The sequence below is a fragment of the Apteryx mantelli genome, chromosome 1 (genome assembly GCF_036417845.1).
Source record: "Apteryx mantelli isolate bAptMan1 chromosome 1, bAptMan1.hap1, whole genome shotgun sequence".
Classification (NCBI taxonomy): domain Eukaryota; kingdom Metazoa; phylum Chordata; class Aves; order Apterygiformes; family Apterygidae; genus Apteryx; species Apteryx mantelli.
Genome location: NC_089978.1, coordinates 32936164 through 32960367, shown reverse-complemented (window position 1 = coordinate 32960367; position 24204 = coordinate 32936164). Strand labels below are relative to the sequence as shown.

At 40.0% G+C, this 24204-nt stretch overlaps 2 protein-coding genes across 3 annotated transcripts in view; one reads left to right on the top strand and one right to left on the bottom strand.

Annotated features, from left to right (window-relative positions):
• RB1 (RB transcriptional corepressor 1) overlaps positions 1–8925 on the top strand; it is an 83520-nt gene extending 74595 nt beyond the window's left edge. For both annotated transcript variants that reach the window (XM_067292094.1, XM_067292103.1), the window contains 11 exons: positions 494–612; positions 1203–1348; positions 2076–2221; positions 2962–3066; positions 4113–4226; positions 4310–4476; positions 4676–4706; positions 5099–5241; positions 5786–5835; positions 6903–7163; positions 8650–8925. In XM_067292094.1, coding sequence (XP_067148195.1) covers positions 494–612; positions 1203–1348; positions 2076–2221; positions 2962–3066; positions 4113–4226; positions 4310–4476; positions 4676–4706; positions 5099–5241; positions 5786–5835; positions 6903–6976 — 1095 coding nt within the window. In that variant the 3' untranslated portion in view covers positions 6977–7163; positions 8650–8925. The remainder of the gene's footprint in view (positions 1–493; positions 613–1202; positions 1349–2075; positions 2222–2961; positions 3067–4112; positions 4227–4309; positions 4477–4675; positions 4707–5098; positions 5242–5785; positions 5836–6902; positions 7164–8649) is intronic.
• Positions 8926–10665: 1740 nt separating this feature from the next.
• RCBTB2 (RCC1 and BTB domain containing protein 2) overlaps positions 10666–24204 on the bottom strand; it is a 33161-nt gene continuing 19622 nt past the window's right edge. Inside the window, exons 10-12 of the mRNA XM_013948421.2 lie at positions 23502–23638; positions 22780–22910; positions 10666–14400 (exon numbers count right to left, since the gene is read on the bottom strand). Of these exons, the coding sequence (XP_013803875.2) occupies positions 14260–14400; positions 22780–22910; positions 23502–23638 (409 nt within the window). The 3' untranslated portion in view covers positions 10666–14259. The remainder of the gene's footprint in view (positions 14401–22779; positions 22911–23501; positions 23639–24204) is intronic.

The following is a 24204-nucleotide window of genomic DNA, read 5'->3' as shown; positions in this document are numbered from 1 at the left end:
TTAAGTTCTGATGCTGCATTATTGGAAGACAACATTATGGTCAAGGATGAGTATCCCTCTTTAAAGAAAATGTTAAAACCAGCAACTCTAATTTCAAAACTAATTCTAGATGTGGTGCAAAAATATTTTCCCATGCAGTCCTGCTGTCTCAGCATAATTCTAATCCTTATGTGACAAATAAATGGCAAAAGCCTTGAGATTTTGTTTCTGCAAGACTGCTGTTTATTATTAACATCAGAAGTAATACTGTTGTTGCTTCAGTCAGGTCCTTCTCCATTTCACTTGTATCATCCCTTCATCATTCGGTGCCTCCTAGCTTTTAGTAGGTTCAGACTTGTTCTAGCTGCCTTGCCTAAAGTACTGATAATTGACATAAAATCAAAATGTGTGGAGATTTTTTTTTTAATGTGTCTTTTAGTATCAAACTGTTGTTTTGGAGTCTGAAGTGATTACCTCTTCTCATTATAATGTGCTGTTACTATGATTTTTCTAGGATTCACCTCTGTTCAATCTTATCAAGCAGTCAAAGGAACGAGAAGGCCAAGCTGATCAGCCTGAGCCTGCTTCCACTCTAAATCTGCCTCTCCAACATAACCACACTGCAGCAGACCTGTAAGTAATGTGCATGCTTGAAGTCTAGTGAAGTGCAAAGTTAGTTTCTTCCTTAATATTAAAATCCACTTACTTGTATTCTGTTTTCCTACTTATTAGGCGTGATGCAAGTTACGTTGACCAGTGCATTGAGTTTGCTGCTTTTAATATGTGTAAATCTTACTAAATCAATTGTGGAAATATTTTTTCCAACCCCATTAAATTTGTAATTGCAAACTGTTATCTTACTTGCCTAGGAATAAATAAGTCCTCTTATTTAGAAATATCTTGAAATATTTTTAGCTTGAATATATAGTTGAAAGAGGGGTAAGTGGAGGTGTGTGTGTGAGAGAAATTGGTGGTGCAGCTCCTCCTTTCTGCTGTCACTAGCATTTTGTCCTATTTCTTTTGCTGTTTAGAGCTGTAACAGCAAGGAAGAGTAGTATTTAATCAATACCTCTAACTTTATATGATATGGGAATAACTAGTTACGGTAGCAATTCATTTCTTCTAAATGGGGGGAGAGGGAAGAGCTTGTGCAAGTATTATTAATACAAAATCATTTATTCATCTTGTGATGTTGAAGTACTTAATACATGTCAAATCTCCAGGTATCTTTCTCCTGTGAGATCTCCAAAGAAGAAAGCATCTGGCCCCCCTCTAAATGCTACTTCCACTTCAGATGCTCAGGTCACTGTGACTTCCCAAACACAGAAACCACAGAAATCTACCTCCCTCTCGCTGTTCTACAAAAAAGGTTTGTAGCTTCTGAACATATTAAAATTGTGCAGTTAACTCCTGTTACTTATCCTTTTCGGGTTTTAGAGCTCAAAATCTCCTTGAAGAGTAAAATAGAAAACCATAATAAGCACACTTTACAAACCTTCAGCTGCCATTGAAAGAAATAGTAATAAAATAATTTTATTATCATTTATTTATTATTTTAATAACACAGGTTAATGCGTGCACTCTACACCCTATTAATTCAAAGCAAGAACTTATCTATATATTGTAAGAAAGGCCATGTTGGTTCAGAGCTGTTGATCTAGTACAGAATCCTGTTTACAGAAGTGGCCATAAATAGATGCCAAGGGAAGTTTAGGAACAGGGCAAGCATATATGCTTTTCCTGAATGCTTTCCCAGCTTTGACTTTTTCAGCTCCGGAGTATTCGTGAGCCTTTTGTGATTTGTCTGCATAGTAACCCTTGTGGATTTGTCTTCCAAATACTTGTTCATGCTCTTCTTGAATCAACGTAAACTTCCACATGTGCAGCATCTTTCAGTGTGGACTTCGCTGCTTGTTGTATGAAGAATTTTTCCCTTTATTTTGAACTTGGCTTTTACAGCCTTCATTTGATGGCTTGTAGTTCTTGTAGTGGGAGACAGTGAACACTCAATCATTGTCTGTCCTCTCCATGTTCCTCTTACTTTGTATACCTCTTATTACCAATGCAGTTCATTTTTCTTCTGTTTTTTTCTCAAGTTTATCGACTGGCCTATCTTCGATTACATACCCTGTTTTACCGGCTTCTCTCTGAACATCCCGACCTGGAACCGCTGATCTGGACCCTCTTCCAGCATACACTGCAAAATGAATATGAGCTTATGAGAGACAGGCACTTAGATCAGGTAACATTAAAAAAGTTTTTAAATAACTTTAAAAATCTGTAGATCTTTCTTTTGAACAAAATGTTTCTTGTACATTCTTTAACCATTACAAATTACAGTCTGAGTTTTTATTTCTCTTTAGATGTTAATGTGATAATGAAGTCCACATTTGATCCCCCCCTTCTCTTTCTCCCCCCTCTTTTTTTTTTTTTTTAAAGTACTGGCAGTTACTTACTCTGAAATGCAATTTATAAGTATTTTGAAAATATTTAAGCAAAGTGAAAGTTTCTGTTAGTTTGTATTAGAAAATACTGATTTTCTTTTGGAAGGCAAAATGTGTTGTTTATTCTGCCATAAAACTGCAGTTTGTGAAATGGGTTTTTAAATGTGAATTTGGGAAGATATTATCAGCTCCAATCAGTTGATGGCCTTTCAAAAATGAAGGGAACAGTTGACTGACTTCATTTTCTGGAATTTTTTGTGATGTTGAGTTGCACCTCTGTTTGCAGAACACAACCAGTAATAGAAAGCTCATAAATTGAGCTTTTACTTTTGTTTCCTAATGACCATGAGTGAAATCCTTATTTAAAGTTGTAGCAAAGCTCCCATTGCTCTCAGGGAGGCTGAAACTGCATTCTATGTCAAAAGAAGAACATGTAAATGCAGAAGAACATAGAGAAAGTAAGATTTCTTAACTTGAAATGAAGAACCTGAACTCATTTGCCGCATTCCCAATGGTCTCTCTCTTGTTTCTTTAACAGATCATGATGTGTTCCATGTATGGCATATGCAAAGTAAAGAATGTAGATCTTAGATTTAAAATAATAGTTTCAGCCTACAAGGAGCTTCCCAATACAAATCAAGAGGTATGGAAATTCTTTAATATTATCTTTCCATAAAAAAGTTATAAGAACACTTGTTTCTGTCTTTCTGTCTCTCTCTCCATGTACAAACAAAAGAAAACCTCTCTGCCTGACAGTGTCTCCATTTGTGGAGGGGAAAATTGGCTCGAATACTAAATGGCTCTTAACATCTGGCACAAATTGTTTGGTAACTCTCCTCAGAAAGCAAAGTTGATTCTGCCTTTTTAATTAGAGATACTAAACAATAGTTTATGGTTCTGTTTTGAGACTATGGGCCAGATTCTTAAACAGTTAAGAGATTCAGATGAGGTGCTAATAGGATTTTCAAAAGCAACCTAGCTTCCTCTGATGAATACCTAACTCCCATTGAGATTTAAGGGGAGATGAGCAGATTACTTAGGTTACTTTCTATAGATGCTTACAACAGAAATAAGGTTATATATCAAATATGTATGTATTGGGAGGCTTATTAAAATCACTGGCTTAATTCTAACATAAAGATGCCTCTCTGTTTCTAAGGCTTACTGAACTCAGGTTTTTGCACAACATATTAAATCAGTAGAAAAAACAGGTAACTGAACTGCAGCAGTCCTTCTAGTAGCAGAATCTCGTTGTATATTTGCGTGTGTCTTGGCTAAACCCCTGACTTCTATCTCCAAACCTAAAGAACTATGTTATCCACGTAAGGTCAGTAAGGAAGATTGTTAGCTTCGTAAGGTGTGCACAGCAGCCAGACCTTTTTATGACAACTTTTTGTGTGAAAGCAGATGAAGCTTAAATTTGGAAAATGTTACAGTGCTAATGAACTGCATCTGTACTAAGGGGCCAGTTAATTAAGCAGGTGCTTTTACTGAGGTTTGTATGTGTGTGTTACCAAGAATTTTTCTGTATGTTTTTTTTTCAGTCATGGTGACTGGTAGACAATACGTATGCCATGTTATTTGTTATCTAACACAGATGAGTGGCTTTATGACTTTGTGAAATGTAATTTTTTCTTTTTCTTTCTCTCCCCCCCCCCCCCCCCCCGATGATTTTCTCACCCTCTGGAGACTTTCAAACGTGTTCTTATCAGGGAAGAACAGTACGACTCCATTATAGTCTTCTACAATTTAGTGTTTATGCAGAAACTGAAAACGAATATTTTGCAGTATGCCTCCAACAGGGTAAGCTATGTTAGCTGTGTTCAGTATTGTTTAATAGAATAGGAACACATAAAGAATAAAATCTCCTTTTATTATTTTTACAGCCTCCCACTCTGTCACCTATCCCACACATTCCTCGCAGCCCTTACCAGTTTTCCAATTCTCCTCGGCGTGTCCCTGCTGGAAATAACATCTACATCTCACCCTTGAAGAGCCCATACAAATTCTCTGATGGGTTTCAGTCACCCACAAAGATGACTCCAAGGTCCAGGTTGGTTACAAACATTTCTTTGAGTAAATTAAAGTTATCAGTAGGGATTTAATGGAAGCAAGTTTGAAAACTTCAGTGTAGTTTGTTAATAGTCTGTGGTTATTGTATTTTTTCTGATTAAAAGTTTGTGTCCTGTATTTAGAGTCTCGTGTTGTTAAACGTGGCTTACTCTTAAACATTTCTCTTCTTCATTTGGCAGAATTTTGGTGTCAATTGGTGAATCATTTGGGGTGAGTTTTAAGATTTTTAATGTCTGGTCTTACATACATGTGACTTTTGGAGGAATGGGAATAGTTTTCTGACAGCTGTAGAGCTGGCCAGTGAGTGTCTCTTATTTAATATAATATTTTGGAAATTTGTTAAGCACAAAGACTACTGGGGTGCTTTGTTAACTCCTTTCAAATATTCAGACTTCATTTGAAAAAGTTTTGTATTTTGTTAGCTGCTTTGAGAGAAGGTAGAGTTCACAGACTGGCAGACTTTTAGATCTGTCTCTCTCTCTTTTTTTTTTCTTTTTTTTTTTCTTTTTTTTTTTTTTCTTTTTGGTAAATGATCTAGAAAGCTGGAGCAGTTTCAGGATTAACTGGCAATTTTTTTATTTATTGTTTTCTTGTAATTCCAGACTTCCGAAAAGTTTCAAAAAATAAACCAGATGGTGTGCAACAGTGACTGTCAGCTGAAGCGCAGCGCAGAAGTAAGCACTGCTCCTAAGCCACTGAAGAGGCTGCGCTTTGATATAGAAGGGCAAGACGAAGTAGATGGAAGGTAAGATTATTGTTTGGCTTTTCAGTAAACTGGAGAAACATTAAAAAAAAATATATATATATATGTATGTATATGTATTTGTTTCTCAAGACTTTTAAAAATACAGCTTGACTTCTGTTAATATTTGAATGTTTATAAATATATTAAATGAGATGGTAGTGTAATACTTCTCAGGCAATTTCATGTCAGAAGCAAGGATTTATTTTTAATGCCTATATATCCAGCATCCTACTATTACTACCAGATATTAAACCATGCTGTTTCCTTTGATCAGCTTTAAAAAAAAAAAAAAAAAAAAAAAAAGTAAAGTAAAAGAAATCTAGCATCTCTTGAGTGGAGAGTTTCTCTAGTAGCAAGTATCTCCAGTATCTTTTTTATGGAGGGGAAAAAAAATACCAAGTCCAGAGTTTGCATCTTTGTAAGAGAAGGCAATAGCACTGAAATGAACTGACCCCAATTTATAGTCAAGTTTATTAGGAGGAAAAAAAAAAAAAGCTTAAAACATTATTTTACTCTCCATTAATTGAGCGCTTTCTGTTTGCAGCAAACACCTACCCCAGGAGTCCAAGTTCCAACAAAAGCTTGCAGAAATGAGTGAGTATTATTTTTTTCAGTGACCGCACAGTAGCGAGTGCCTTGGATAAGAGTTTTTGGCAGCTCAGATAAAACCATTGCTCAACATTGATGTCATTTCAGTAACTTGCTTACTTTTTTGTACTTGCTCCATCTAATCTTGAAAATGCAGATTAAAATGGAAATCCTCAAAAGCCTTTTCTGGATTATTAAATGGCATAGCAGCATAGGTGATGCTGCTACTTATGAACAAGGGAACGAGCGTGCCATGTTCTTCCTAAATACTAGAATTCTTAAAGCAGAATTAAATGCTTGCCAATGCCTTCCCATTTGTCATTCACTGCAATGAGAGCCCCTTAGCTGAGAGCTTGCAGCTATAGATCAATAGTAGCTGCAGCAGTATTTAGTTGTCCAGAACACCTTTAGAGTCAGGAAAAGGAAAAATGTACGAAATTTTGTATGTTGCTTTGTCTTTTATACTAGAATGCCAGAGACTGCTTTTTCTACTCCTGTGGCTCAACATTTCTTTTGGATTTTGTGGGATCACTGTTCTGTTTTTCAAATAAAATTCTCATCTAGCTCATGAAAAACAAAACTGCTCCATCCCCCCCATCTTTTTTCCCCACTCCTGAGAAGGAACATGCTTGGTCTGGCCAGACTTTTTCCCTCTCTGGTGGAATCTGAGCTCTGTGGCTGAGTGGATTTGCCCATTAATGCTCACCTAGCAAGTGGTGTTCTTCAAGATGTGCACGACTATGGAGCCAGACCGCAAGAAGCTCCCTGTGTGATGCTGTCAAACTGCTTGTCTTAAGCATGAAAATAGATGAAAGTTAAGATTCAGTTCAGGAGCAACAAACACCTCAGTAAATAGGTAGAATGAATTCCTGGAAGTGTATAAAATCGAGCAAAAATTGCTTGGGTTTATGCAGAATTATGCATTTACAACAGAATGCAGGATAGTTGTTACTTAGGAGAATAGTATACTTCTATTTCTTGTGTCATTACCCATATTTACAGTAAATGATCATGTCCAAAATAATTTTTAAGTATTTAATTTTACTGTCTTTTTTGTGTGTGTATATGTGTAGCATCTACTCGAACACGAATGCAAAAGCAGAAACTGAATGATGGAAATGATACCTCAGGCAGTGAAGAAAAGTGAGATTCTCCTCAGGACCAGGGGCTGTACTTCAGGCTTCTCTTCGCTTGTTTTTGTTTTCCAGCCTCCATTAATTGAGTTGCTTTTTTAGTTGCTTTTTTATTCCCAACTGCTAGTTGAAAACATCTGGATTTTTTAATTTTTAATCTTTTTCATGATACTTTGCCTTATGATGTAACATGTATACAATGTAAGCCACAGAATTTGTTAATTTATATATTTTGGGGGGATTTTAAAAACAGGCTTGGAAAATGTCTTAGTTTCCTATTGCAGCATTGCTGTTATCAGCCGATTCAGTCTATTTGGCTTGAATTCTTCTGTCTAAAGACAAAATATTAGCTAGAATGATTTGAAATGCACTAATTTTGTTTGTTAGATTTCATTTTAATATTGGAACTTGATGCATTATTTTCAAATTTTGAGAATTGGGGGCCAGATACTGCAGACATTTCTGACTCTGTGTATAATTACCACATCAGATTCTCACTAATGTAAACTGCACGGCAGTTGTAGAAGTTGCAGGATTAGGACCTTGCATTGTAAGTACAACCTGAAAGCAAAATGAATTCATTATGTAGCCATACTACTGAACCAGTAGTCCATACCTCAGATACTCAGCATTTGGTAGTACTCCTTCCCCAGATGCCACCCCTTTGCAATTTGAGAGGACAGTCATGCTGTCCATCAGTTTGAACTTCACTGAAGATGAATCACTCAGAGGTTACGTGAGTCCCAGAAACAGAGGCTTCTTCCCATATGCAAAATATTCAAAGTGCACTTACTAATATTGAAAAATTTTGTTAAACAAAAACCCAAACCCCAGCCCCACTTGGTATGCATAAGATACCAAAATCCTGATGATAGACTTCAGTTTTAATCTGACTATAACCAAACCAAATAGCTAGAGAAAGAGGTACAAAACCTGTTTCCTAGAGCAGAAAGCTGAGTGTCCAAAGTTGGGTTCCGGGTAGGAGCAGCCTGGTGTCTAAAAGCGCAGTGCGTCTCCCATTGGTCTCATTGCAGCATCTGCACAAAAACCTAACTTCATGAGCCCACTTTGGGAAAATCTGTTGGCTTTTTTACCAAAAAGGAACTGTTTAATAGGCTTCTCGTGAATTGTCACAAATAACAAACGAACAAACAACATCCTTTTTTCATCTGTGTGTTTGTAAGTTACTGATTCAGATACTGGATTTTTTCTTGCAATGGTAAAGAGATTGCAAAATAGCCAGTTAAGCGCTGGCTATTAATTTTATTATTATTATAGTAATTTTATTTCTAGTGGACTAAAACATAAGTAAATAAATGAGGTCCTCTTTTAAAATTACCCATTTTTATGAAATTTAGTTTTTTCAGCTGCTTGAATTAAAGCAGTTATAGTAGAAAAGCATGCTATTCATTACACAAACATATTTTAAAACAACATCTTCTCTGGGTAGCTTATTTAGAAATTGCTTAGCTGACCCTAGAATACTTACAGTAGTACGCCTTAAAGAACAGTTCTTGTTGATCAGAATCTAATCCTAGAGCTACTAAAAATTCTACAAACAGCACACTGATTTGTCAATGGATTTTAAAATAAAATGGGGTGGGTGTTTTTAGTCTCAATATGGCTTCAACTTTCTTGAAAAAAATGTACAGAAGCATTACTTTGTTTATTTTCTCATTTTTTGCAGGGTTTTGCAGTCAGAATATATGGTAAACATTGGGGTACACTGACCTTAAGTTCTGTTATAGCAGTTGAAGTTCTTCCATGATCTTACCGAGTCCTTTGGCTAGAGAACTGCAGCGGTAACATTGCAGAGTCCAGTACCTAAACAGATCTATTATTTCTTTACTGTCACAGTGTATTTTTTGTTCAGACTGAAGGCTTTACATCAAATGTATGATAATATTTTGTACAACTAATCACTTTCACTCCTTTCCAGATAAATAAAATAGCTTTTAAAAGATTTATAGTTATTTTGATAATCTTACTTTATTAGGCAAGAAGGTGGTTTCATATGGAATGACGTCCTTCTGTATTGCATTTCCACTGTGATCCTGCACCTGGTACCAGCAGAGGTTACTGCATCTCCAGTGATTCTCTACTGGTGCCAAGGTCCAAATCCAATTGCAGATGGGCTTGTAGTTATCTACAGAAGTTTCCAGAGTTCATTCTGTGAACAGTTTGACTTGATCTGAAAATGTTCTAATCAGATTTTTTGTTCCAAGGTTACCACTGGTAATGTTTTTTGCACACGCAGGCCTGTATCATGATTTGGGTCACTGTGACGGCCCTCGTAGAAATCCTTCAAAGGATTTCTAGTCCATTTTTAGAAGTGTTCACATCACTTCACCCCCCTGATCTTCATAGCTGGGGTTTTTTTGCTCTCAGAACTACTGAAAAAAGCCTGGTATGTCAAAACTTGGCCTTGCACGCCTCCTATCTTTGCCTTACGAGAGTCCGGAGGTGCCTGTTACAGCTCTGCTGCGCTTTCAGTGTTATTTATAGAATCAGCATTCATGACGTACTGCTTAGGGCACCAAACGCAGTTGTTAACCTGCAGCTCCCTTACCCCTTCTAAAAACACTTCGTAAGAGTTGTATTTTTAAGCAGATACATGTGTGAATAAATGCATATTGAAACTGCTTTTTATCAGATTTTATAGCAAGACATTGATTTCTGCAGAGTGGCATGGGGTTTTGAAACTATATTCCAGAAAACAAAATTAGAATTCAGAGTAGAAGAATTGGACAGAAAATGTGACAGGTATTTTGGGTGCCTAATGATAGGGGTTGCACCACTGATTAAACTGCTCCTCTAGTCAGTGTGGAGAAGCGTGCACTTGTGGAGAGCCATTTGTCTCCTCCTAAGCGAGACAGGTAAAGTTAGATCAGGTGAATTGCACCTCGGGAAGGCCTTTTTTGTCTCTATTGGCTATAAAGGGAATTTAGACTGTTAGCTTGCCTGGGTAGACATCTCTGGAGGAATGAGTGAACTCCCAGCCTCTTTCTTTGCAGTTTTATACCTTATACCTTAATCTCTTGCTGCTGCCCTCCATTTCCAAATGCTGTTTGTTCTTACAAGTCACAGGAATTTATTATTGAAAAATCTCTTCAATTACTTTTCAATTTCTTCCTCAGTGCATGAGACTTGCAAGTGAATTATTTTGTGCTTACAAAACACTAGTCTGGAGAGGCTGGAGTAAGTAGCAAGTTTCCTTGCAGATACTGGAACAGACATACATGGCAATGTGCAACCTGCATGTTTTGGGGTATAGGAGTTGCTGCAGAAAGATACCTGTGTCAAAAGTGAAGTGGCAGAACAGCTGGAGAAGATTTTGGCTGTATGATACATCTGCTTCAGGGTAACTTCCTGGTGTTTTGAGGACATGAACAATTTTATTAATCATCTTAAATTCATTAGAGCATTAAGTTATTTGAAAGGTGGAAACACATTTCTTATGCAAATTCTCTAGCTCTGTTTTTCTGCAGACTTTTCATTCTGCTTACAAATGGGTTATTTGGTGACAGTTATTTCCTTAAGAAAACAGATGATCTTTAAAATACTTCCCTGAACAATGATTTTTGTTTTATTTCTTATTTTCCCATAGTACTAAATTATATAGTCAAAACCATTTATAAATCTGAGCAAACATACATAGGACTTGCTTCACTTCTAATGCAAAGAAAGAAAAAAATACTCAGACTTTTAAATATTATGGCATTTTTATTAATGGTCTGTTAAAACCAGGTAAGTTCATACAGAAATATGAAATTGGATATTTTTATGTTCAGGCTGTAAACATTATACATCATTAGGTGGTAGCCAATGACTCCTGTCTCTATGAGGCAATTAAATGCTTTGTTTTACAAGAAAAGCCCATTGAAAGTGTTCAGATCATATAAAAACATAAATGGAAACAGCAATTTACACAGTGATGAGGCATTGTAATAAAAGTCCAGAGGTCGGTACTAGATGACAATGCAATGCTGGATCTTAGCATGAATCATTTAAGGGAGCATTTAAATGATCCTACTTCTGTTACTTTTTTTTTCTTTCAAATTCCATTTAATTCAGAAAATTATATACTTTTTTCTTTCTTTTAAATGGAAGATCCCCCTTTATTTGGATCCCCAGACATGTTATGCTTGACATCATTTCCATTTTTTGTCTTTTTATCTGTATTGCCCTAAAAATATTTTAAAATACCCTCCTATTAAGTATTTAACATACAGATCCAGAAACACAGCTTTGTTGCATACCATCTTGCAATGCTAAAATGCATTCCTAATTTCTTCTGACATGTCCCATGCCTATTTGAAGGATTGGATTTCATGCATGTTTATGCACATGTATCCAAATTTGACCACATAAGCTTTGACTATCATTGTATTTTTTTTTTTTAAGTGTTGACCTTTAAGTGCCAAGGAAAGTGCATGCAAATGAAAGCTAAAAAAAATAAATGTCCCTATGAATGCAATACTATCACATCCAGCTCAAACAATACATACTCCATGAATAAGCAGACAGTCCTGACACAGCTGATCTTTAGAACACCCTTCAGTTCAGAGATGATTTTTCTGAGAATTACAGGCTTTGACAGATAAACCAGGCTATAATCTGCACAGTAGGTGGGAAATAATGAGCAGGAAGGAAATAAACTGAAAAAAAACTAACACTCTAACTGGGTGCAGAGTGCTTTTGCCCCACTCAGAGGGATGAACTGCTGCTGGGTGCCCTGCACCCACTGCAACATGTGAAGGGCTTGGGGGTTGGATTTGAGCTGTGCAGGTTGGATCCCAAAGAGCACTACAGCCCATCAGCCTAGAGGTGCAGCAGGAGGTGCTGGGCAGCACCTCGCCTGCGTGAGGGAGAGTTACAAGGGTCTTTTTGGGAAGGTCACAGTGGCTGAAAGTCCATTATAAATGGCGTGGATGCCCACTTGGCTGAATTTCCTAGCTAGCTTAGATGTGTGCCAGTGTAATGCACTGCATGTGGGGCAGGATTCAGTACCAGGGCTGGGCTGCTCCAGTGCAACATCCTTCAGCATGCTATGGCCAAGAAAATACTAGGAAGTGAATCTGCGAAGTCTTGAGCCTTGAAGGGTGAAAGGGACAGAGACATCACCCCAGCCATCCTTGGCTTAACCAAATAAGTTGGAATTCCCATCTTACATAGAGCCTGGCACAAATCATATCAGAGCACAGGCATAGGGCAATACTATCAATCATTTAAGGTTTGAAATAAAGTTGTGCCCTACCCTGGATATTGTTTTACTGTCTGCATTAACCTTTATCCATGAGCCTGAGTCAAGTGCTCTTCAACCCCAAATTATCAAAACAAATCTTTTCTGCAGGGCAGTCTGAGTTTTGATGAAATGGCATTATGTACTGGAAAGTTTTTTGACCAGTTCTCCTGTGTGAATACAAAACATTGACACAGCAGCTGAAGTACAGACTTCTGCTGGCAGAGGAAGTCGTACTAATCACTGAGGGGGTGGCAAAACAAGCCTAGTGGAAGTAGATGATCCAACATATTTCTAGTTAGGGTTTGAGGCAAATGCCTCAAATGCAAATTTTTTAACACAGCATTTTCCAAAATAATTTACTTTTGGCCCTTTTCCTAAGTAAATTCTACTGTCTGCACTCCCCCTAACCCCCAACTTCCAATCATAAGCAGCAGAGACTGACATGATGACACTTTTCCTCATCTTCTTCTCCCAGGACTGACTTCTCCTCTTCCTCCTCCTTCCAAAGGCACATGATTGCTTGGAATAATGTTCCTCTGATATAATAAAGAACAGTTACTTCCACTTTAGAAATGTTTGAGATCATTTAAGGGAATTAGGTACTTACAAACAGCTTCTGAGGACTACAATTAGAGTTACTCATCGAAGGATTCTGTGGCAGAGCACGTATTTGACTGAAGGTCGCATGACTAATTATATTAGGTACTGAGCACAGCCATCCAACTTTTTGCCTTCTCCAGTTGTAAAATACTGCAAAAGGCACTTAAAGCTGCTTCACCCAGTCCTTTAAGAGAAATAACTTCTCAGAATTAATTTACGATTGTCCCTGCTAGAAAATTCAAGTAAACATTTCATTAGCTCAGCATCTTCTGTACTGGGGCAAATGTCCTTCTGTGCAACACAGGGTGAGATTTAATCTTAGCTCACTTGAGCCATTCAGAAGTTAACCATCCAATCTAACTTAGCCATCCAGTCTCCTTCAGTGGTGAGAGAGGCATGTGCAGAGAGCAACTCCTCTCACTTAAAATTGCCATGTAAAGACAAACCGCAATTTATTTGGACAAGGTGTCCTTATTGCCCCCTGGAAAATAATGTGCATGAGTTTCACTTCCGTGATTTAATCATAAGACTCATTTTATCATTTTAAAACTATCTATCTTCTTTCTCCACTTCTGTTACGTCTGGGGATAGTAAGATAGGAACAAACACACAAACCTCAAGCAGAATTTCCCTTTCCTTCATATTTTCTCATGTTTCTTTTTCTTGGTAACAAGCAACAAGACGATGGTTTTCTGAGTACGAAAACACACAGCAAAATAATCCGTATCCTGACAAATACTATGAGCGTTTACTGCCCCACTGGGGTGCAAGGGAACATGCCTAGTGTAAGGCAAAGGAAGAATTTTTCATTCTGTCTAGAGCAGTGAATGTAATATCCAATGCAAGTTCTTGATGATTAAGTATTTACACTCCAAATAAATAAACACCTAGTGAGATATACCTTCCTATCCATTAGAAAACTTCTCTTCCTAAAAAATTTGTATTACTTTATCATCTATTCAGAAAAACAAGTTTATATCTTCACTGGATGATAAACTAGGCACAAAGAAGCCTACTGTAGCACATCATTAACTTAGTTTGGCAACACAAGTATACTATGAAAGTTTTAGCAGTGAATAGGTCACTGTCTCAAATACAGATGCAGGTGGTTAAAAAAAAAACAAACACGAAAAACAAAAAAACACAAAACCAAAACTGGTAGGTGAGACAAAGATAACTTAGTTTTCTTGATTTAAAGAGGAAAATGCTAGTTACTGTTTTAGATTTTTGTTGTTAAATTCTGAATGTTGGCAAATGGACTCTCACCATACATCTATGCTGCAGCCATCTTTACAAAACTTTTTACTAGCGGACTTCCACATTTCCTAAGACAATGTGCACTGACCCTTTCCTTTCAAACCTTTGACATTCTGACCATAGATAAGGTCTGCAAAGGAGGAGTATTTCCCGAATGGAAGAGGACGTGCTCTTCTGCTCGGTAGCAGTCAAGCCTCAATTGCGGAATGCTCCCACTTTGCTTGCTTTGCTAATGAAGTTTTTCAGGAGGTCGTGGTCCATTTCTGCAAAGCCTTGAGTTTGTGTAACAACAGTTAAGTGGTTTATGCAAAATCTGAAGCAAAATTCTTCCAAGTCCTAGGAACAAATTGAGGTCATTAGTTAAACCGGCAGTATTCTGCTTCTGTGTATACTGAGTCATTATATATTGGCTCTGCACTTCCCAACACTCTCCATTTTACTATTTGCAGCAATGCCAACAACAACAACAACAACCCAACACAAGGCAAGCCACTTTCCAACAAAGTCCTTGCACTTTTTAAGGATCACTGGTTCACCTTTCTTCCCAGAGTCAAATTTGAGACCAGCTCTATACAAATCCCTCTCATCTATCAAAAAATGGAAGCTTCTGTGGTCAAATCTAATACTGTAATGTAACTCTAATTCCAGACTGAATCAAGATGTCACAGCAAGTGGAGGAGGAATAAAAAATACCCAACTAGGGCTAATGATAGTTGGAAGGAAAAGGAGAATCTGCTATTCCCCTAGGTAGCAATAGATAGAAACAGATATAGAAATATTTGCAAAATATGGTCTCTGCAGGTATGCAGGCAGCTTTTATTCTGCTGGTAGTCAGGAGAAGGGCATTTCTTGCATATTTAAAATGCCTTGCATCTTCAGACTTGCTGAACTGTAATATGAATGATGGATAGCAAAATTATTACCATTATTTTCCTGTTTCAAATCTGTCATTTAATTAGCAGACAATATAACATGCTGCTCAGGTTACCAATCCCTTTGCTGAACAGTTTGATTAGAACACAAATGATTGATAGGATGAAATTTGTTGATACAAACTATTTTATAAATCTCCTAAAAAGAAAACAGGAGCACCACCTAAAATGACTACAGAACTCCCTCATATATACTGAGTTCAGTTGAAAAGTTATTAATTAGTGAAACCATCAATTTTCCCCACATAGGCTCAGAGCCTCCTTCCTTTTCTTCCCTGCACTGAATTCAGTGGTGGTCTATGAACATCAACAGAGACCCTTCTTTCCCCAGTCTTGCTGAAAACAAATGCAAAAAAGATGTAATGCAGTGAAAGCATTGGCTTGGCCAGGAAAGATGATGAGCGCAGCGAACAGAGGCAGCGAACAGAGGCAGCAGTTTGCGCAGTAGTTCGCGCAGAAGGGACCTTCGTTTCTGTTCCCTGTGGTGTACGTTTCCTCAAGTATGGTTGTGACAGGCCGCACAGCGCGTTCCCCAGTGGCTGTTGGAGTTGCTGTGTCAGAGGCTGGGACCCAGACCGACCCTCTGACAGCAGATGCAGCTCTACAGGTCTCAGGCTGCAGGGAGTGCTTGGGGCCTCTCCGGGAGGCCTGGGCTGGCAGCCAGCTCTCCTGCAGGAGGTGTGCTGCTGTTGACGAGCTGTGTCGTCAGGTAAGGGAGTTACAGGAGGAGGTCAGTAGGCTGCGCAGCATCCGAGAAGCTGAGCAAGAGATAGAGAGGGTATTCTCAGAGACTGTGCAGCTTCGGAGTCCCAACCCTCCACAGCAGTGGAGTTGCCGGAGGACTCTGTGCCGTGTGAAACGGTACATCATAACACTGTAGAAGGTGACTGGAAACTGGTCACTGCTCGTAGGAGGAGAAATGCTCCTACTCCTCCTGAAGACCTGAAGCTGAAGAACAGGTTTAGTGCCCTCCAGGATGAGGAGGAGATGGGCATGGCTGCAAGGGAAGTACCTGGGACAACAGACCCTGTGCCCTGCCGGGACGCCCGGAAGAAGCGGCGGGTGATTGTTGTGGGGGACTCCCTGCTGCAGGGGACGGAGGCACCTATCTGCCGACCTGACCTCATGTCTAGAGAGGTTTGTGGCCTGCCAGGGGCTCGTGTGAGAGACATCATGGAAAGACTGCCAAGGCTCGTCCATGCTTCAGACTGTTACCCACTGCTGCTCTTCCATGTGGGTGCCAATGACACCAAGGGCAAACTGGAGACCATCAAGCAGGATTTCAGAGCTCTGGGGATGGTGGTCAAGGGTCTGGGAGCCCAGGTCATCTTCTCCTCAATCCTGCCAGTGAGGGGGATGGATGAGAGGAGGAGGAGATGGACTTTCCAAGTTAACAACTGGCTGCGCTGCTGGTGTTGGCAACAGGGTTTTGGTTTCTACGACCATGGGACCCTGTTTGAAGATCGACAACTGATGGCGAGAGATGGGATCCACCTCACGAGGCGGGGCGTGCGGGTCTTTGCCAACAGGTTGGCCAACCTGGTAAGGAGGGCTTTAAACTAGGAAGGATGGGGGAAGGGGAGAGTTATAGTGCCAGGGTAGCTGGCAAAAGACAGCTCAAGTCAGGATGCCTCCAACAGGTGAATGCAGCCAGGGAAGTGCGCATGGGATGTGGCTATGGAGGATCCTCTTGTATCCCTCCTGGGAAACCTGCATGCTCGATCACCTCCCTGAAATGCCTGTACACCAATGCACGCAGCATGGGGAACAAACAGGAAGAACTAGAGATCTGTGTGTGGTCGCAGGGCCATGATCTCATTGCCATTACAGAGACATGGTGGGATAGCTCGCATGACTGGAGTGCTGTCATGGATGGCTACGTGCTTTTTAGGAAAGACAGGCCAGGAAAGCGAGGTGGTGGAGTTGCTCTTTATGTGAGAGCAACTGGAATGTATGGAGCTGTGCCTAGGGGTGGATGAAGAGCGAGTCGAGAGCTTACGGGTAAGGATTAAAGGGCAGGCTAGCATGGGTGACACTGTTGTGGGTGTTTACTACAGGCCACCTGATCAGGAAGAGGAAGTCGATGAGGCCTTCTACAGACAGCTGGAAGTAGCCTCACGATCCCAGGCCCTGGTTCTCATGGGGGACTTCAACCACCCTGATATCTGCTGGAAAGACAACACAGCTAGGCACAAACAGTCCTGGAGGTTCCTGCAGAGCATTGGTGACAACTTCTTGACACAGGTGGTGGAGGAGCCAACAAGGAGAGGTGTGCTGCTGGACCTCGTACTAACAAACAAAGAAGGACTGGTTGAAGATGTGAAGGTCGGGGGCTGCCTTGGCTGCAGTGACCATGAGATGGTGGAGTTCAGGATCCTGCGAGGAGGAGGCAGGGCACTAAGTAGGATCGCAACCCTGGACTTCAGGAGAGCAAACTTTGGCCTCTTCAGGGACCTACTTGGAGGAATCCCATGGGTTAGGACCCTAGAAGGAAGGGGTGTTCAAGAGAGCTGGTTAATATTCAAACATCACTTCCTCCAGGCTCAAGAGCGGTGCATCCCTATGAGTAGGAAGTCAAGCAAAGGAGGTAGGAGACCTGCATGGATGAGCAAGGAGCTCCTAGCAAAACTCAACCAGAAGAAGGAAGCATACAGAAAGTGGAAAGGGGGACAGGCCACTTGGGAGGAATATAGGAACGTTGTCAGAGTATGCAGGGATGTGACAAGGAAGGCTAAGGCCCGTTTGGAATTAAATCTGGCGAGAGATGTCAAAGACAACAAGAAGGGCTTCTTCAAATGCATCAGTAGCAAGAGGAAGACTAGGGAAAATGTGGGCCCTTTGCTGAACAGGGTGGGTGCCCTGGTGACGAAGGATGCAGAGAAGGCAGAGTTACTGAATGCCTTCTTTGCTTCAGTCTTTACTGCTCAGGCCAGGCCTCAGGAACCCCAGACCCTGGAGGCAAGAGAGAAAGTCTGGAGAGAGGAAGACTTTCCCTTGGTGGAGGAGGAGTGGGTTAGAGATCATTTAAGCAAACTTGACACCCACAAATCCATGGGCCCCAATGGGATGCACCCACGAGTGCTGAGGGAGCTGGCGGACATTATTGCTAAGCCACTCTCCATCATCTTTGAAAGGTCATGGAGGACAGGAGAGGTGCCTGAAGACTGGAAGAAAGCCAATGCCACCCCAGTCTTCAAAAAGGGCCAGAAGGAGGAGCCAGGGAACTACAGGCCAGTCAGCCTCACCTGCATCCCTGGAAAGGTGATGGAGCAGCTCATCCTGGAGGCCATCTCCAAGCATGTGGAGGACAAGGAGGTGATCAGGAGTAGTCAGCATGGCTTCACCAAGGGGAAATCATGCCTAACCAATCTGATAGCCTTCTATGATGGAATGACTGCCTGGGTAGATGAGGGGAGAGCAGTGGATGTTGTCTGCCTAGACTTCAGCAAGGCTTTCGACACCGTCTCCCATAGCATCCTCATAGACAAGCTCAGGAAGTGTGGGTTAGATGAGTGGACAGTGAGGTGAATTGAGAACTGGCTGAATGGCAGAGCTCAGAGAGTTGTGATCAGTGGCACAGAGTCTAGTTGGAGGCCTGTAGCTAGCGGTGTCCCCCAGGGGTCAGTACTGGGTCCAGCCCTGTTCAACTTCTTCATCAGTGTCCTGGATGAAGGCACAGAGTGCACCCTCAGCAAGTTTGCTGACGATACAAAACTGGGAGGAGTGGCTGATACGCCAGAGGGCTGTGCTGCCATTCAGAGAGACCTGGACAGGCTGGAGAGGTGGGCGGAGAGGAACCTCCTGAAGTTCAACAAAGGCAAGTGCAGAGTCCTGCACCTGGGGAGGAATAACCCCATGCACCAGTACAGGTTGGGGGTTGACCTGCTGGAAAGCAGCTCTGCCGAGAAGGACCTGGGAGTGCTGCTGGACACCAAGTTAAGCATGAGGCAGCAATGTGCCCTTGTGGCCAAGAAGGCCAGTGGTATCCTGGGGTGCATCAGGAAGAGTGTTGCCAGCAGGTCGAGGGAGGTGATCCTCCCCCTCTACTCAGCCCTGGTGAGGCCACATCTGGAGTACTGCGTCCAGTTCTGGGCTCCCCAGTACAAGAGGGATGTGGCACTACTGGAGCAAGTCCAGCGAAGGGCTACAAAGATGATTAGGGGACTGGAGCATCTCTCTTATGAGGAAAGACTGAGAGAGCTGGGCCTGTTTAGCCTGGAGAAGAGAAGGCTGAGAGGAGATCTTATCAATGTGTACAAGTATCTGAAGGGAGGGTGTCAAGAGGATGGGACCAGACTCTTTTCAGTGGTGCCAAGCGACAGGACACGAGGCAACAGGCACAAACTGAAACACAGGAAGTTCCATCTGAACATGAGGAAAAACTTTTTCACTGTGAGGGTGACAGAGCACTGGAACAGGTTGCCCCGAGAGGTGGTGGAGTCTCCTTCTCTGGAGATATTCAAAATGCGCCTGGATGCAATCCTGTGCAATGTGCTCTAGGTGACCCTGCTTGAGCAGGGGGGTTGGACTAAATGATCTCCAGAGGTCCTTTCCAACCTCAGCGATTCTGTGTGATCCTGTGTGATGCATGTATCCTAACATCCAATTTGTGTTCAGCGAGACTAGCAGCAGAGATCTAGAAACTGGGATTCCTGGATAGTAAAAATGGGTTTTGTCTTGTCCTGGTCTTGCTGACCCTGGTGCTAAAGTGAAAGGATGCTCAGATATTCAGCACAAGACAGGTACAAGCCATTAGGCCATACAACAGTGATTTCACACAGCAAGTTTTGCCCAGTTAGACTTCTCACAACAGTGTCAGTCCTTCTCTCCACATGCTGGGTCAGTCCCCTTTGCAGTTGGTTCCTATGTAACAACTTGCTGTTGAAGAAAAATGAATTGCCTTCTGCAGCAAGCCAGGCTGGAGACAGCAGCAAGGCAAGCTTAATTTGGCAGTATGAGCCATGATCTATAAACTCTTTAAAGGTTACAGCAAAAAGAGGCCTCTTAATTCATGTCGGTTTTATTCTACGTGACCTACATAAACATTGCAGCCGGGGCTGAACAGTAGAAAGAAATTAGCAGAATATTTGAACATTTTCCTTTGAAGCCTTTTCTTTAGATTGAATGCTTCAAGTCTATTGCCACTGCCAAGACATAACTAAAGCTTTAACAGAAGCCAAGAAGCATAAAAATATCCCTTAAAAAGAAATAAAGTGGTAAAAAGGCACAGAAGTAAATTACATTTCTCATTAGAAAGTGTTGGAAAAGAAAGAAAAGGAATGAAAACTGAAGAAGAAATAAAAAAGGAGGATTAGAAGAGCGAAGGCATTGATAGCATAGAATTCAATACACCTCTGCAATGCCACTGCCAGAATCTGGGTAATTATATATTGCATTAGTCAATGCAAACTTTTACATTAAATAAAATGAAAGGCAGCTGCCTTTTCTGGTACTGATCTGTGAAGAGGAGCACAGATATCAAGGAATCCAGGTCACTAGTTTTGCAGTTTCAAGAAACAGTGGCTTTTAATTCTGTTATATAGAAGATAATTAATCTAAAAATTGCCCCAGTGTACATTAGAAATACTCTTAAAAATAATCTGTAGCAGCAGATCTTTGTATTTGCTGAGGATAGTATTAAAAATGCTTGATGATATTTTATCCTAACAGATGTGTGTATAATAGTCAAGACAGTTTTCAGTTAATTTTCTACGTTAATGGCAGATAAACACAACACTATAAAGTTTTACTCGCAGTGCTCACTATTTAATGACCAAAAATTGAATTAATTGTATCTTTCCAAGATTCCAAAATATCAGGCTTCATTTATAATCCAATGATTTCTAGAGACATATTATGCTCTCCATTTCTACCCTAGCAGTTTTGGATGCAATTTCCTGCTGAAGTGCTGATATGCTGCAGCTGGTTCTCAGACCAATTTTTACTATATTAACATAGTATAGGGTAAGAGCGCTGTCTTTCTTAGTGATTCCTTTGACAGAGGCTATTCCATATCTTTAACATAGAAGCCTTTCCTGCACTTCTTTGAAGCAGTTCTTCCATATCCCCTCTGAATTGAGGGTGTGGGGAGGAAGGCAACAATCCATGCATGAGTTTGACATGCACTGCACTGGGGGCAGGTGAACCTACCATTATCTTATGATTATGCTAAAATATTACATGCATTTTGAACAAATACTATGTAAGCAAATTAAAACACTGAATCATAGAAGGAAGGAGTGAGGTAAAATATATTTGCTTATCTAACCAATCCCTTATATTGTGTTTCTATCACTATAATTACTAGTACTTTGTTCAGGCTAGTTTTACAATTTCACAATACGCCTAAATGCATCTGCAGTAACTCCACCTGACATAAGCCAACCAAGGCTCTTTCCATTCTTGAAATGTTCAAAACTGTTGAAAAGTTTATAAAAGGAGAAGCTCCAAAGTAAATTTTTAATGAAAACTTCCACTGTTAAGAACATCAGATCATCTGATCCTCCTTCCTGGTCCCATCTTCCCTGATATGTTGGACATCTACCTCCACAACACACTGGAAGTGCAGTTCCTATTTTTTGCTCCCCAATTGTTCATGCCTTTCATTACTAATTATTAGTCCTTGGTTACAGCTCTCTGTCTTTATGGTTCCACTTCCAGCTAATAATCTCTTCATTTATTAATCTGATGTCATCCCCTCTTCTGACTGACCATACTCATTGTATACTTCTGGCCTCCTCTTTGCAACCCCTACGCAAATTCATCTCATTTAGTATCCTGCTGCCATACAGCATAGATGACTTCAACATTTCGCAACTCTACTTTTGCTCTTATCCCTTCCTTCTCACTGCTTCCTGTGCCTGAAAAAGTCTTATCTATCCATCTTATTGTGTTCCCAGACTCTCCTGCTTTAAAACTTTGTCCTACATCTCACAGCCAGGAAAAAACAATACAAAACAAATATTTTTTAAAAAATGCTTTCAGCTACATCTTTTGGCTCTTCTAATATGGCATCTTCTCTTTTTGGCCATCTTAATTTTATTCTTAGACAGCAAAAGGAATCCTGAAGACAAAGATCAGAACTTCTCCTTAGCTAACTAAGCTGCTCAGTTATAACAATGGCTACTAAGTCTAAAATACATCTCCCAATTAACAAAAACGACCACATCATTATTTCTGCAAATAGCATAGCACTAAGAAGTTGAGAGAAGGAAAACATCTTTCAAGGTATTTGCGTGTTTACAAATAAAGTGCTTGCAGTACAGCTGATAACAGCTTGAGCACTAAGCAGCCATTCCAAATATTCCCCAGGGCAAGGAGCTCTTGAGCCAAGGGCAGCCCAAATGACAGGATATGGAGAGAGCAGTAACAACAGGTAATTTTTTGCATGTCAGCATGATTCATTGTGAACAACATGGTGCAAATGGATTTTTGATATGAGCACAAATGTGAATAGGGACTTTTTCAGAAAGTCAAGAGGCAATGCAAGATGCAAAGGTGGAGAAGTGAAAGGTGATGAGGAATTCCCATACCATGTCATGCTAGATGACAGGGCAGGAAGCAGATGAAGAATCCTGACTCACAGGTGAGAGACAACAGGCCAGAAAGATAACATTAACAGCTTCATTTTTTATAGCTTAAAAAGGGGAAAAAGTACATGTCTGAGAAGCCAGAAAGGGCAATTAACAGTAATCACACCTCATAAGTTAAATGCAGTGAATAATTATATTAAACAATATTTCTCAGAAAACACTTGTTTGCCTGAACAAAAAAATCTTCATACCTGAGCTTCATATTTGACAGCGGCTGAAAGAAGAGCAATCGCATTCTCTTCACAAATGCCTTGTTTGATTGTTTGCTGGCAAAGCTTTTTCAGTCTGTTTTCTCTATACAGTGTTGCCAAATCTAGCAGCCCTGTGAAAATTCAAACATATTTAGCTATCCTTGTGCAGAACATACACATTTCTATTCATAATGATTCTATTATTTTAGGCAGAATTCATTGAAAGTTTGAACTATTTTTTTCCCCACATGAAGTGCTTATTCTTTAAAAGTCCTCAAAAAAGGTTTGTAACAAAAAGAGACACTTTTATTAATATGTAAGTGTTTTGCCTTCTTGTTCACTATAATACATCTTATTCGAGATTTCAGCTAGTGACCTAAGCCTCCTAATTCATATAGGGAACAGTTCCCTTTTCCTTCATGATCAAATTGCTGCAGCTACTCAGACAGAAAAGTCTTAGAATGCCATTGGTGACTTAAGGCAAAACAAGTTGGGGTCCTTCCTGAATGTTAACTTTTGATCTTATTTCATCCCCCACCACTCATGTTTCCTACTACTGCATCCCTTCTTCCTGACACCTGGAATACAGCAGTAACTCAGACTTAAGTGCTAATAAAAATAAAAGTAAATATGATCAACCCTTGCTTTCCTCATCCTGTTATGACACACAACTGTAACTTCAGAAACAGTAACCTAGAGTTATATGCATTTATGTCAATTACCTATTGCATCTTCAGGAGGGAGTCTAATGTTGTCTGTGTACAGGTATTCCAGGAAGGCTCGGTAAACAGGATAAGAAAATTCATTCATTTCTATAATTTCATCATCGCTATTCAGTATGGAACGAAAATGTTCACATCTACAAAACAAGAACAAGAGCTGCACACTGTAAAGAGTTAAATTTGATAAATGAGCTGCAGCAAGACATTGATTAAAAAAAAAAAAAAAAAAAAATCAGCCATAACAGACAAAATACATAACCAAAAAATCTAGCCAGATGAGTTCCTGGTTTCAAACACGTCAAATTTTTTAGATCTTTCTATACAAGCTTCACACTTCAGAATTTTCTTTTATTTCTATTACTACTAGTTTACAACAGGTTCCTTATTCTGCTTGTAAAATCTTTAAGGATGGTCCATGCATTTTTTAGTGTCATTTTCTTATATGAGTTATATATTAACTATTAAATCTATTTTGTTACATGTCTCATAACAGATAAAGTTTACAATTAAGTTATACAATTCTCACACTTCAACCTTTTTCTCCAACATGATCTAGTGAGGAGGGAAACAATCACTAATATTTCAGATAATATTTATTCTAGTGTCACAGTCCATGTATGTGGACTTAATGATATGCAACATATAATGCGATGCACATCTTAGCATTAAATTTAATCGTTATTCTCAGGTATGAAAATACTTA